Raw genomic sequence first — 16,189 nt, 5'->3', positions numbered from 1 at the left:
CATAAAGCCTCTTTCGATGTGGTCGTCCCGCATTTGCACTACATTCTGTGTTCGTCCTCGTTAACGACTCGTTTTATAAACGTAATAAGCGATAAGCTCTATCTGTGATTTGCGCCGTGTCGGAAAAGCACGACTTCGCGTTCACCGCCGCGATTATTGCACTTTGACACGCGAGCACGAAATTTTTGAAATTCTGTGTGGCTTTTTTTTTATTGGAACTAGTTACGCGCTATTTTTTGTTTTTGTTCCACATGATATTATTTTGTAGAAATAACAATCAACATTTATGCCATTTACTTTTAAAAGTTAATAATTGCGCTTGTTTGAATACTTTGAATATTAAAAATTTTACTATATTAATTTACGCAGAATAATTGCATTTCTGTGTTTTTCTCAAAGATATCAAAACCAACAAACAAACATATTAAATTTTTTAAATATTACCAATTGCCGCTTTGTAATGAATAATATTTTTTGTAATTTTATATCTATTATGTTTTTGGTATTTTTCCGAAAGTTTTATATGCCTCAGTTTTGAAAACGCAAAACGCGAACACTACGTTTATTTCAATCGTGTATTTTATTTGTTAAAAAAAGTATATAACGAGTACAAAATGTTTGTTGAAACACTGATTAAAGCAACATGCAATTGTAGGAACGTATTATTTATCGATCACTTAATTATTGATATCTTTCACTTGTATGGCAGCTGGACCATAGATTGAGAGTGATAGTGATTTAGATGCCATATATTATATATATGCAAAATAGTTTTGTTTATTCGAAAAGATTGAAGTAGAATCATTCTAATGTAGTGATATTCGTTTATTAATAATTTGGCACTTTGTATTTTCCAGGCACTACTATCGAGCTTTGATCACCAACTATCTGCCGATAAGAAGTATCTGTTGCTCTTTCTCAACTACCAGAAGGTAAGTCTTGCTTTTACGTTTTTGATTAACTAATATAATTGAAAGCATCCAATCGGGCGTTTGCGTTGGCATTAAATAAAGGAAAAAAAAAGTGTGACAGAACATACGTTGATTGGCTGTAAAATATTACTTAATTAAAATTACGGCTTTAAATCTGATAGTGTGATAATTGCTATGCTGACGATGCAGCTTTCCTCGCAAACATATGCATGCAAATGAGGATTACAGCAGCGCAATGTAATTGTTCCCGACTCAGCCTTACGAGTAGGTAATTTCTGACTTTGCATGTCTGATGTTCTCGTAATAAACTTAACTATAGACTATGAATTCTGATATTAACGTTAACGAAGAAACTTTTATAATGATTCTCTCTTTGCGAATTAATAGTAAATTAATTTATATTTTATTCAATAAGTGTCTTAAACACATTGTGTATCTATTGTCATTTTTAAACATTTTAAAAGCGTTTATATATTTTGATTCTTTTTATGAAATAAGCTAATTTAATTAAAATATATATTTTATGCATTGGATGAGAAATATTAATAGCCACATGTGTTTCTAGATAGTATTAAATAATAATACTTAAAAAATCTAGCTAACATTAACGCGAAACATTAATATTATCACGTGTATTAATAAGAATCTGAATATTAAATTATGTTATTTCCATTTATTATCTTTGTTAAAAACTGAATTAACCACATCTAGAATGTAAATTTTAAAATATGTGGAAATATTGTATTACAAAAATAATATAATTCCTGTGTATGCTTAACATTACGCAAATAAGATAAATCCATGAAAGTATCTGAATTCTAGATTATGTTATACGAATTTTTTGTAGAAAAACGTATTTTATATTTTGTAAAGTAGCATCCGATAAACTAATGTGAAAAATATTGAGAAACAACGCAGTTATTCGTTTTTTAAATATTTGCATTTTTGTTGGAATAATTCGAAATTTAGATCTTCATACGATAAAGAACTTAAATTTTAAGTAAGAACGCGTATAATAACGCAATAACGCGAAGACTATTTGCAAGTTATTCGTATTTCCGTATGGAATGACTGTGATAAACGTTTCGTTTCCTCTCTCCTGTTCTCTTGTTCGTCGAGAAATCGTTCGTCAGATGGTGCGATACTATATGTCGGTAGGAAATTACTTAAACTTCCAAAGACTAGTAATTATAAGGACCTGGAGTCGAGATCTCAGAGACCATGCGCCTACGTTCCGAGTGGATGCTTTCGGATAAGCCGCGAATAGATTAGGGTCAGGCTGCGCAATAGTCGAAGTGGTGCGAAGTTTGTTTAATCCGACGATATGCAGAATTTGTTTAAAATAAAATGTTTCGAACGTATATTATCAGCGTGAAGATCAAAACTAGCAAATTCTCTTATTTCTAGCATTTTTTATCTGTTACTCTATTTTTTAACTGTTAGCACATGCTAAAAAGTGAGTCTCTACTATTTTCTGGATTTGAATATAATTATTTAGGATAAAATGTGCAAGAAGTCTTACTACATAATTAAAGCATATCAACAAATTTATTGCGATTAATGTCTCTGCTGTATTAAATTTTAGTTCTCTATAAAATGGTAAACTTTTTTTCATTAACAGTTTTAAGTTATTACGTTTAATCTCAGATATTAAAACAAAATACATGGCGTTGCATTTAATAACGAGATTATTAATTTGTTGCTAACAAACCGTCGAGGTTACAGAAGATTTTTTCACGTTTTTTAGGGATTTGTCTTAAATCCTGTACGTTCCACAGTCAGCTAATAAATCACTTTAATATTCAGGTTGTATTTAAAGTTTGTATATTTTTCGCGTGAAGATTAATGGTAATAAAAAGTGTAAAATTTGAATCATATATTGATTTTGAATTCGGTGAGATTAGAACAATGTTGAAATGAAAATTGTTATTATTCTTTACATTGTTTAATAATACAAAGTCTCTTCCTGACAACTTCAAATCCTTACCTTAAATGACAGATCGATTATATGCTTAGACTACTGCGACAAAGTAGAAAGAAAATCGAATTCAAATTTAAACCTTTATGCACCGGACAAAATGCACATTTGTATGCGATTTTAATTTTCATCTATTCGCCCTGCTAACTTCATCGCGTCACACGCGTGAATTAATGTCGTCCCGACGCACTCGACACGGCGCGACCAAGTTAATTCGATGCAATCATGAACACAAGAGAGAAGTTAAACCATAGCGCGTACCGCGAACACCATGGTAAACTAAACACCATATAATACCCGGCGCGGCGGTGCCACGCGGGATTCTACGATTGTATGCGACGACCCTTGTCTCCCGTTGCCCTCCGTTTCCCCTGCTGGATCACCGTTACACCCTGGCGTCACCACCCATAACCGACCAACAACCGTCCGTCGTGCACGCCGGTCGGTCCAATTGCATACATTACTGTTACCATATCTCCCTTTCGCTCCCTCCTTCTCTCCCTCCTTCCCTTCCTCCACCCTCGCCCTTTCATCCGCTCCTTTGTATGCGCCGGGGTGGCACATTTGCGTGCACGCGTATACGTGCGCGTCTCGTCCGGGTCCCCGTGCATCTATGCCAACGGTCCACGGCAGCCGCTGTTACCGGCGCATGTGAAATCCTGAGTTATGTTCTGGACGGACCATCTGGATTTCCGAGGAAGGACTATGCGCTATCTGCCAGCAAACGCGCGTGTGCGGTAATCGCTCTCTCTCTCTCGGAGAAATCGCCGATTCCACTTGTTACCGATCTGTTACGGTTCTCTCAGAGAATTTGGGAGATTTGACAGATTCCAAAGTTAGGTGCTTTCAAGACATTTAACTGGATAACAACATTTTACAGAATTGAAAAGACTTGTTTATCGTCTTTTCGTGGATATCTGTAATTTTTGTAATACAGAATGAATCCTATAAGAATACTAGAAAGTTAGAAATGTAATTTAGTAGTATTACATTTCGTTATGTTAAATATTCTAATATTTGTATTCTACCTTGGTTTTGAATTTGTAAACAATTATTTATCGCGTTTGTTGCTTACTATTGTAATGTTTGCAGCATTTGTTGATTTATAATTAATTAATTTGACAATAATTTATAACACAATTGCGAACAATTCATAATAATCCAGATTCGAACATTGTATTCCAGCTCCGATTTGAATTTAAAAAAACGGTGTAGAATTGTTTATTGCATTTGTTAATTGGTAATTAATTTGACAATTGAATACGACATAATTGAAAACAATTAAGTCATGATCGCTCAATCTTTATTTATTAAAATTTATTGAATTTGTAATGCTATGATGATTGATGTGAATTGATATAAATTGGTTAAATTAACTTAATTGAAACCTTCACGTAATTACGTAAACTGTTGCGTAAATTTAGAGTGAATCTAAAACTCGAAATATAGAAGTACTTGCTGCAACACGTCGATTAAACTTACCGCAACACCTAAGCAGAGGACGAGAACTGGGTACAGTCGAGATTTTTCTCATTAGAAGTAATTAAAAGTTTTCGTCTACTGATATTTTTCTTCGTTAAAAATTCCGTTTTATTAATTTTTCTGCGCGCAATGCTACCGTCCCGGATATTAGGAACGGCATCTGGTGCAAGCAATGTCTCTAATACCCTGTGAAATTATGCTCTATTAATGTTGCGGAGTTTCCTCGCGACCTTCCGTCTACTCTATTTTTATAAATTAAGCGCATTACATCTTACACGCAAGCGGATTTCACATAGTATTTTGGGGGAAACGACGGCACGTATCCTAAATATATTATACGTGGGTATAAAGTTACGTTATTTTCCTTTGACGCTGTTATTAAATAAAATCACGAATGTGTTTGCGTACAATAATATTAATATCTGCACATTCTTTCTGTTCATAAAACTGTGAGCTTGAATAGTTTTGGCAATTTTTATATGAAATGTGCAGAATAATTTTTATTAAAAATGAAGCAAAGGGTATCTAAATCTAGCTTCCAACAGAAGAATGCGACAAAAATTCTGTATCATGAAATTATCATGAAATTATCATGAAATTAATTAAATAATGCATTTTTAACGTTCATTCATCGCGATTAAGTGTCGTTTCTTTCAGTTTTGGTCACCGCGTGAAAAATATTACGAATGATTACTGTTGCGAAAATAAATGTGGGTCTTTTAAATTAAAGGGGGAAATTTATATCTGCAACCAACTGTGCTGGTCTACATTTCATGCCCCGCAGACATATCCAATTAATTTTTTTTACAACGTGCACACGCACCATCGCGCCGATACCGATGCCGAAGCGCGACGTCGTCGCACGCCTCTATATCTCCCATGTCAACTTTATAACGTCAAACGCCAGCGGCGTAATTCCGCCGCGATCCTCGGTGTATTGACCATTAATTAAACAGCGTTTCTGCCGAATCACCGGGTTTATATCTCCCATGATCGTGGGGATTATCGGCGATAGATCGAATGATTTTCCTCGATTCCGCAGCGCAATATCGCTGTATATCGCGCGATCGTGCGCGGAATACGCTATTTTGGATTGTTTAGAGCATTCGCACGCAAAATAGGATAATGCAACGAGATAATCTCATATTTGAGACTGAAAGCACAACTTTTACGATATAACGTTGCACCGCAAACATCATTTCGTGCTCTATAATGTCCGGTTTAATAAATAAAGCGGTGATTTTTGACAATAATTATTAAACATTATTCGCCAAGATTAAATTTTTACAGTTTTGGAAGAAGAATTATAAAATAAATTTTATTCTAAAGCTATATCACACAAGCGAAAATAATAGCTTTTTATTTTTAATGTGCGCTGGCGCACGTGTTAAATATGCGCATTGCAGAAATAATAAAAAGACATTTGTTCGAGTATTAATTTTACTAGAAACATCATGTCGCGATATTTTTCTTTTTATTTTATCTTGTGGAAAATACTCTGTAAGAGAGGTGCTTTTGGATGCTCTAAAGAATATTTTACGACGCTTTATCTTTAAGATAATGATATCCGGTGCATCTGCGTACTTCATATATGACCGCATAAAGGACCTCGTGCAGACTGCTGAGTCCCCGACCGTCGATGGCACAAAAGGAATATTACAGCTTGCTGTTTCTTGTACCATTAGGGGAATTCCCTAGTTGGGCACAGTATACGTTACACGTGCGCTTTTTGCGTCATTAGTGCTGGAAGGGAATAATAATGGTTGCTGCGTAAAGAATAATTTTTTTTATTTTATTTTTTCTGATAAAAATATATTTGCAAGAATCTGTGCATGAGAGAATGTTGAGTTATTTTGAATGAAAATAATAACTACGTTTGTTGTCGTTCATTATCTTACGTTGCTGTTATTTGTATCGTTTTATTTCATGAAGAGCGACAATGTACGAAATGGTGAAAATTTATCTTTTAACGAAGAGAAATAGGCATAAATTATAATTTTCTTTTTAAACGACGGAATTTTTCTAAGATTACGCTAATGTGCAATAGTTGATACGTCCGATGCGTTCGATCGATTTTATATCTTTCAAGCTGACTTTTAGTGTTGCGCTTTTTATGAATTTGTGATTGATATTATTCGATGTTATATATATTATTGTTTTGATGATACAAGAGAGATAATATTACGGTTAACTTATAACGCGCAAAACTTTTCTCCGTCCGCATTTCCGAGAACACTCGACGAGAGTTTACTCTCCGAGAATATTCTTTTTGTCCTGATTTTCTTCGTTTTACACTATTCAGCTCTTTCGTGACTTCTGTATGCATAACATGAAAAATAGATGGGGAAGTAACAAATCAACAACTAAGATACGGATAGACATTTTTATTTGTTTTCAGCAGCGTTTTCCAACGTGCTCGGAATATCTATGACAGCAGATAAGAGAAACCACTGATAACGTTAAACACAAAGCTAACGGGGGAAAAAAGCCGTATTATTTTATCTCCGGGGAAACAAATACATTTTCAAATAAATGTATTGTAGATTTATTTTTATTCAGGCAGCGCTAATCTAAACGTGATCCCCTCACACATTGCTTTTGGCAGCATTTACCGTGATAACAATCAAATTTTTTGAACAATAAGGGTTGATACGAATATATATTGAATGTTTTATATTTTGTAATGCAGATACAAACTGAATGATGCGCGTAACTCCGAGGATTATAAAAACATTACATATTTGTATCTTAATCCTTTCAGACTCAATAATGGTACATTTCACTGCTTTTCATCACATATTTTGATCATAAAACATAAAAACATGATTTCTTTGTGCAAAATCAAACAGCAGTATTATCGGTTCTCTATTCTTTTTGCGACATATATGCAAATTTCAAACATTTATCGCAAGGATTAATATTTGCGGTGTACAGTTGGACAGAATTTCGCCTAAAACAATATAAGATGATTAAAAGGGTAACTATTATTTTAATGCTTTTACAATGATTTCCCATATTTCTTGATAGAAATCGATAGTATCGAATTCTTCTCAGTTTGACATTAAGGAGAATATCTCGTCTACAGTGAAGTTTGACGATTAGAATTATGAATTACTCGAATTGTCTCTCGCCGTCGTTGCCGACGCTCTTGGCCGACGTCCAAGGAACGCGCTCGCGATCGAATTTTTCTTTCTACAACTCTCTCGTTCGTCTCAACAAAGTCTCCGAAGTTCCTCGAGTACTTGCCTGGCTCTAATCCGTGATTTATACCGTACTCTCCCGTTAATTCGGAATTTATGCCAGCGATACTTAGACATAGTTACCGATGACGTTAGCGTGCTGCAATTCCAGCGCGGTGCGTCCGACCGAATGGCGTCGCATTCCTGCAACATTAAGTCCTATTCAATAGCATCTTGACCCCGTATTTCCCGCTTGCGCGCCTTAACTTTCTAGATTTGTTTTAATCTCATTACGACTAATTAAGACAGAGACTGCTAGCCCCGAAGAATTTCTCCATTCGATAGTTTTACGACGATTTTCTTCGTTGTGTACAACCTATTCTTCTTCTAGTAAGTTAATGCATTTTTCATTGTACAAGAAAATGAAAATATTCGATTTTAACGCGATTACATATTTTAATGAGAGTTCTTATAATATTTTTTATCCAAAAACACGATTTGTCGCGCTCTTTGATAATTGAAGTAAATAATAGCCAAATATTGTAGGTGTTGGTTTGTTCCTGTAGTTAAATTTGTCTTATAATTTTAATTTTTAAGGGAAAAGTTAGAGACATTTGTATTTTATACGTGCATCACATCGAGAGCATAGACGTACATATTCTTCATTTAGAAGTTCTGTTTTTGGAAATTATATCGAAAAATTTTATTTCTGCTAAAATATCCATTATATCTCGAGCTTTGATAGTTCTGTTTACAGAGAAGTTTTCAGCTTTTAGGGAAATTTATAATTTACGTGTACATTTCGCGATGCAAAAGATAGACTTTTCCGCGAAATTTTTCACTTGCGTTAAAAATTTTTTTAAGGGCTTAAAATAGACTTATTAAAGTCGTGCTATGTTTGAGACATGAAAAATGAAAATTGTAGCGTACAACTGCTTTTAAAAAAGCCTCTCTTGAAGCTCTGGAAACAATTGAAGCATTTATCACAAAATAAATATTGTCGAGGTGGTTCACTTGCTTTCATAAGCGTTGGATAATATTATAAAACGCTTCCGGCGAGCGCAATACGAATTGTCGTACACCTATAGTTAAAAAAATCAAATTGCTGTAGCAATATTTTTTATTTAGTAGACGCACATTTTTAGGTTTATAATATATTACGGATAAAAATCTACAAGTAAAAAATACACAAAATGTAAGAAATATCCTATCATACGACAGACTAGCAAAATGACCGTAATTATTATATTCAGAGATCGATATTTTACATATAAAATTATACGGCGAATAAAACTGCCTGCAAATTTATAGTAACGAGATTACGTAACGAGATGACATGCAAAAATTTTGCGGAGCAAAATGTACGAACGGGAATGGCAGATTCCAATGTAATCAACTCCATTTATACCTCAATCATCACGTATGATCGAACGCGAAAGCTCTTTCGGCCGAGGTGCAGGTGGCCCATTACTACTGCTGCTGGATGACCGATAACGGTCTCTCACTACTGCGACATGGCTGGCCCGCGCCACCGGAAGCTACTGCCAGTAGTAGTACAAGCGGACGGATCAGGCATTCGTGATCAGACGCGCGCGCTGCCGCCGCAGCAGCTGTCGAGAATTTTATGACTAATTCATATCACTCTCACACAGATACGTTGCCTCGATGGCTAATATCTTCGGTTCTGTCGACGCCGATCCTCTGACGCTATCAGCCATCGCCGATAAGCTGCTAAATACCACGGGAAACTTGTCACAGTGGTTGTAGCCTCAACCCATTTACTTGGATTACTGGCTGCGCCTGGCATTTATCATATTACACGTACTGTCCTACGTTCGTACGAACGTATACGTCAGTGTTCACGGTATTATTGTATTTGTGTAGCCACTGCGATGGTTTATTCAAAATTCGCGCAGCACGGATGTTTACTTTCATTTTATTTTAGCAAGTATTATTATATATTTTCAAATTATAACGAATCGAAACATTGTTAACTCGGTAACGATACCATGAAACGTATAAACCGTACAAATGCGTTTCCTTACTTCCGTACATTGGAAATATTGTAATAAAATATTTAATAATGCAAAATATTTAACGATGAAAGATGCATTATAGAGAGCGCGGCAAACTTATTTTCTCGAAAAATACGAAGTGTCTCGTTAACATAACTTTGTAAGTTGGAAACATCGCAACTTTGTGTAATTTTTATGTTACACTATCAAAAATTCTCTATTTTTTCTAAATTAAGGGAAATATAAGAATAAATGCCGGTCTAGAAAAAACTCAGTTTTCGAAATTTATTCGAGCTTGCCTCAAAAAATAGCTAACAGCTATTTTGATACGCACAATACATATTTTTTTAAAGAATAGAAATTGATTAAACTTTATTCGATGAAAACACTGGCTCGCGGACGTGCAGAACGATCGAGATTCCTCGGGAAAATAAAACCGTAGGACCATAAAGAATTCGGGCGCGACAGCGCCATGTGCTCGCGATTTCGACAAATGACATGGGGCTGTGTACAAGTAGTTACGTACACGTGCTCCGCGAGATCGTAACATCAATCGGTGGTAAATGGATCGAGCTGTGGCATTTCTGCGCGACAGGAGGGGCCGCGGCCCATCGATGATTTTAACGAGACATTTGCGCGTTTATGCGATCGCGGAACCGCCCCCCTCCAACAGGATACTCCGTCATATCCGTTATCATCATTTTCGCGAACGGGCACCGGTTGCGGAGATTTAATGCTCGGGGATTGTCATCGCGTCGATGTGCGACGATCTTCCGAATGTTACATTTTATTTTGGCATTTGGCGGCGATAAAATCTCGACGACGCGTTGCACAGATTCACCGGATATCGCGATGAAAAATTTAGCATTTATCCGAAATCGAATGATTGAGCGTAAAACAGAATTATTAGATGCGATTGGATCGATTTTTTTTTATATTGTGGAATATCGCACGGTTAAATTAGGAATTAATTTGATTTTATTTTTACGCGATGGAGAGACGATGTATGGTTTACATAACAAAATGTCTACTTTAAATTATTTTTGATGATAACTCTAAATTAGTTTTTGTTTGCTTGGTGAAAGGATTAATTTTTCTCGATATTTCATTTATTCGTTATCAATTAACGAGCGTGTATAAACATTCTTTTTTAATGCAACTGTTACGGTATGGCTGTTCCGCAAATCACCCACTTGGGATAAATTCCAAAACTGCAAAACTGTAATAATTTCCGGCATAAAGATCGCAATTCAATTCCGCGGTTCAAATTTTCTCGCCCGTCGATCACTTAATCCGGAATCAGAATCAAGAATGAAATCAATTTTTCACCATTACAAGTGAGAGGGCGCATTAATTTACCACGACCGTCGCTCGTTAATTAATTAATGTCCTTAATGGAAATTGGCTGGCCTTTGAAGTTCCAGAATGTCGGACAGTTCGCGGCATAATGACTCTCACCGGAAAATAGATGGTCGATCAATTACGATGAGAACCTTCTGGGTATGTTCTCCTGCTGCGATGAAGTACGCGCGCGTTCCATGCCGTTTAGGATATTGGGATCCTCCCGGATAGCTAACGGTCAAGGAGCGAAGCTCTGGGTCAAAGTGGCCCATTAAAATGTCAACGCGATTCGATGAGACCGTAGCGGTATCGATTCCGTCGTAATCTTGAATTCACATACCGTCCGTATAACGCGAGCGGTAAATGCCGTCGTTGAAGCGGCGGCTGAAACCACTGTCGATTGACTACGCGCTTTCCGTTTTTCTCCCGTTTTTTCACCGACTTACTTTCGTCAGTTGCTTGGCTACAAATTGTTTCTGACAGATGCGCTCGTGGGAAAACCGTTCGGTCGTGTTCGACATTGTTTATCATTACGCTTGTTGCTCGCGGAGTTTGTTCGGGCGTGATTATAGCCATTCAATTGTATTTCTGCGACTAGGAGTACGGAATAAAAAAAAGGTGAAATAAAATAACATCGAGAAAATTGATATGCTTCGGATTACTTGAACCGTTTATCGCACCAGCGACGTAAATCATATTTTATCCATTGAATAGAAACACGCAAAGAAACGTGAAAGTGAAATATTTATATATACATATTTTTGTAATATGATTTATAATATGATCTGTAATATGATTAATATGATTTATCCAATTAATAATCCGCGGTTGCTGAACAAAGAGCTGAATATGTTGAAACGTAAAAGCGCAAGGGTGACGATGATCATATCGCGTGAATCAATACTCGATGACGCAACGATCATCGCTGTACTCCTCAATGAACCCATAATTCATTATCAGGTCACTACTATGCATCTATTATGTCTGTTTACGCAGTAGACGTGACACCAATTGCTCAACATTGACATTGATTTGACGCGTGAAACGCGACGAACATATTCTTGCAAACTTTCACTCTGTAAAAATAAACGTGTCACGCACAGCGATCTTTCGGAATAAAATATTCCATGTGAAACCACAACTGGCAGAATATGAAAAATGAAAACAAACTGATATCTCATATTTTTATAAGATTAATTTTTATTTGTAGAAATCGAGTGTTCAGTGTAGCTAAATTAATGAATAATTAATTTTCACTTCTAAGGAAAACAATTTCTAGCAGTTCTACTTGTTGCAAAATCATCTGTTTAAAGATCACTGGAACGGAAAGTTGAAGTTTAGAATTTTGCAAAGTTTCATTCCATCCATATTTAATTTTATCTTCTTGTTACAAATTATATATTCGCATTAATTAATGCTTGAATAGTGGCGGCGCCAATAACTTTAGCGAATACAATCGATGCTACCGATAAACGGTCTAATGAACGTCAGTGAGTCCTCGCGTCATCTTCCGACGTTGTCCATTCAGCCGTACAACGAACCTAATCGGCATTCGCAAGAGCCGTGTTCAGTCTCAGTCGAATTGTTCGCCGCGTGATTCGAACAATGTCATTAACGTATCTAAATTCCGACCGGCCAGAGTGTCACCGTTGCCGCTGGCCGTAGCGCTTTGTTGTTACAATCACGCACGTGAGTGCCTGCATGCGGAAAGGATAGTGCGGATCACTGTGCTCTGTGGGCAGTCGCGCGAGTGAATGTGTACGGGCGGATGCAATAATGGCACACAGTAGAGATTTCGCTACTGCGCTTCCTCATCTTGTTCTCTATAAATTTCGCTTTGCTTTTCAGCGTGTTAATAAATTGGCACATCAAAATGCATTGCCGTAGGCGAAATTTCATTGCACTGACAAATTTATATTAAAACCCATTGAAAACAATTCTATTAAAAGCTGAGATTTGACAGAAACAAGAATTACAAGCTTTAAACTTCGGAAAACATGTATTCTGTGCGTTACAAGTTTTCAAGCAAAAACATTTAAATTGTACGCTCTTCTCTTTCTGAATAGTATTTTATTTATTTGGCATAATACAGGAAAGAGAGAATATTGTTTACACTTGTTTTGTACCTCGCCAACAGCACTTGCAGTCTTTCGCAGTACTATTGACTTTGCCAGCGTAACTTCTTAAAATCTCAAGTTAAAAGCTGTTTCAATTACGTTCACAAACTCTTGCGCGAGTATTGGATATTATTGTGTATCAAATGCGATTGCGGATAAGGTTTAAAATGAAGTTCATAAAGAGAGGAATCCGGGATGGCGGTGACAGCGTTTTCACCAGATGCTATTATTGCACCCGTTTGTACGTATTTGGAAGCGGTACAGATTCTTGTTAAAAAGAGCGAGAAAAAATCGATGGAAACATCGCAACATGCCGTACGGTTGCATTGGGTGTTCGGTAGTCATCTTCGATTAATTAAATCACGTCTTACATACATAATACATATTAATAATTATAAATATTATAATCTAATAATAGATAATATACATATGTAAATTAACTTGTTTTTAAAAGCTTTTTAATATAGAATTTTACAACTTGCAACAATACGATGATATTTTTACAAAATGTTGATATTATATTTTCATATTAAACAATTTTTAATTTTGATAAATTTCACACTTTTTTTACATAACAAGTCGATTTTATTGTAAAATATATAGAATAATCCTGAAAAAAAGGAAAAACTTTTTTAGTGAAAAATTGTTGACATTTATCGGTTGCCGAAAAATTTCGTCGATTAGTCGTTGATTGAAAACAGGTGAAAATGACGCGTAATTTTTACACTGGCAGAACATAGCCATCAGCATATGTCGCCAGGTGTGACATGCGTTTGAAAAATTGCCAGTCATCTGTGTTAAAAGTTGAACGAAACGCTAGCGGACGGGCGCAGCGTTACGAAGAATTAATTCACAGCTTAACGCACGTCAAAGGATTAGGGGCGATAGGCACATGCGATGCGTCACGTGCGAAAGGACTCAATCTACCTGATATATTCAATTACGCTGCCACGAATTTCGGAACGCACTCTAACGCATTATTTGATCGTACGCTAGTAGCGAGCTATATTTTTTGTCACTCTACGTCGCATAAGTTCGTCAGCTTTATAACTTGAATGTAATCTTATTTTAAACGGTGCCGCCGAGTATTTTTGGTAAAAATTCAACGCGAAAAATGGTAAATTCTATCTTACAAGTCTTTTTATTTTTAGAAATAATTGAGTTAAAGTATATATTTTTTAAAATACAACTTGCGTTTGTTTATCTCATTGCATAAATTAATTCTAATGATTATTAAAATTGATTTGTTTATAATTATCTTATAGTAGGAAAAATCTTACGTAACGAAAGTATGAGAAATTTTATTTCTTATTTGCAAAATTATCTCTAAATATAATCAGAAAAAATTAATTGAGCATATAGGGACTGTATTTTATTTCTAATTATACGGTATACTTATCTTTTTAAAAACCTTTTTATAGGTTTTAATAAAGGGTACTTAAGTGGTATAACGAATTTTATATTGAACAATAATTAAAGTGCACCGTGTAAAATATAGTAATACTAATATGGAGGAGGCGTTGGAAGTTTGCCGCTCGAAACAGAGCAACATAACTGTCCTTCTCAACAATGTAAAAGTCCCATGGGACATTCAAGTAAGATATTCTCGGACGGTTATTCGGACAAATGTTACCTTGCAACAAGAAAGGAAACAGACACTTTGAGATAACGTTAACCAAGCTGGAAATGCTGTTTCGCGAAAATGAGGTCTTGAAGTTGGCATGCTTCTACATGGAATGCAAGTCACAGCGCGTATTAAACTTTATTTACGAAATGTGTATAATTAACAAGATGTTATCATGAAACACAAAATTTTATCAAAAATACATTTAACGAAAGTTAAAAAATTTAATTGTATTTTTAATTTAAATATTTTTACTTTATTGTAAATATTTGATAAAATTTACAATACAAGCATTTTTTATATTGTAATCGAAAACAACGTTGCGAGATTACAAAATTACATGGAATACTTAATTGCGTGTAACAAATTGGAAAATTATTCTGCTTGGCAAAAAGAATGCTGAGTAATTTGCTTTAATCTTATAATTTTGCCGCATTCTTATAAATTTGCTTATAAATTTGCTCTATTAACATAACGAAAGCATTTAATTTGTTCATTTTTGAAGTAACAATAAGATTTTCTCATAAATTATTATATTTAACATTATAAATGTTATTGATACGTTATTTAATGTTTTATTATACGTTACATACATTACAATGTCATCGTTATTGTGTGCAATGGAGGGAAAATCGAACACGGAAGAGCGTCCAAAGCTGATTATGATAATTGATTGCTTGGAGTAATTCAGAATATGCATAACAACACGTTCGGTATCATCGAACTGATACTTTGTTAGTTATAAAGCAGAAAGAACAACAACGGTAATAACAGTTGAAATCGTGCGCTTTCATAATCCTGTAACCATAAATTGAGCGATAATCTGTTTGATAATATTTGAAATTAATCACTGTAAGTTTTGAGCTTATTTATATTTTGACAAATTTTACTTTAAATAATTTCATGCATGTTTTATATATTATTATTTACACTACATTTTTAATTACTGATTTAATTGATAAACCATTATTGAACTTATTATTTTACAAATGTGCAATATATATATATATTTATGTACGTATGTATGTATTTCTACGCATATGTACATGAATATCTTCCATTTCACCGATCTCGAGGGTATCAATTAGGGATCACCACTCCATATATAGACAAGCATTACTGTCGATATTGACCGGAATGCAAGCGATTTCATCAGATAAATAGAGTAAATATTTCCTAAGCGGCTTGGCAGCTCCTGCGCGCAATCTGTAGCTCTTTGACGCACTGATCTACTTCGTCGCTATATTCAGCGCATCCTCCGTTTGTGCCCATGGGAAATGGCCCGCTGAGCTTCATACGGGTGACATATTACCAGTTTTCCTGAAAGGGCGCACCAGTAATCTAGAAAGGCGTCCCGCTGATTTCAGCAGCGCACTTCTCTTCTGTACATCTATGAAAGGCTGCTTTCATTTTTTTCGGGGCGGAGGGGAACGGTTTTCGGACCAACGCCTCGCTGAGCAGACAAGTGCTTTGATCAAGAGACCCTCTTTGCCGAAGCAGCTATCTGATTTCTTACAAAAA

General features: G+C 35.4%; 1 protein-coding gene across 14 annotated transcripts in view; it reads left to right on the top strand.

Moving 5' to 3' along the window:
- Window positions 1-16,189, top strand: part of ome (dipeptidyl peptidase 4 omega) — a 304,004-nt gene that overhangs the window by 227,806 nt on the left and 60,009 nt on the right. For all 14 annotated transcript variants that reach the window (XM_067348239.1, XM_067348241.1, XM_067348240.1 and 11 more), the window contains one exon: window positions 858-932. In XM_067348239.1, the coding sequence (XP_067204340.1) occupies window positions 858-932 (75 nt within the window). The remainder of the gene's footprint in view (window positions 1-857; window positions 933-16,189) is intronic.

Source organism: Linepithema humile, chromosome 1, assembly GCF_040581485.1.
Source record: "Linepithema humile isolate Giens D197 chromosome 1, Lhum_UNIL_v1.0, whole genome shotgun sequence".
NCBI classification, from domain to species: Eukaryota; Metazoa; Arthropoda; class Insecta; order Hymenoptera; family Formicidae; genus Linepithema; species Linepithema humile.
Note: the sequence above shows the minus strand (reverse complement) of the source record. Positions and strands in the feature narration are given on the sequence as shown.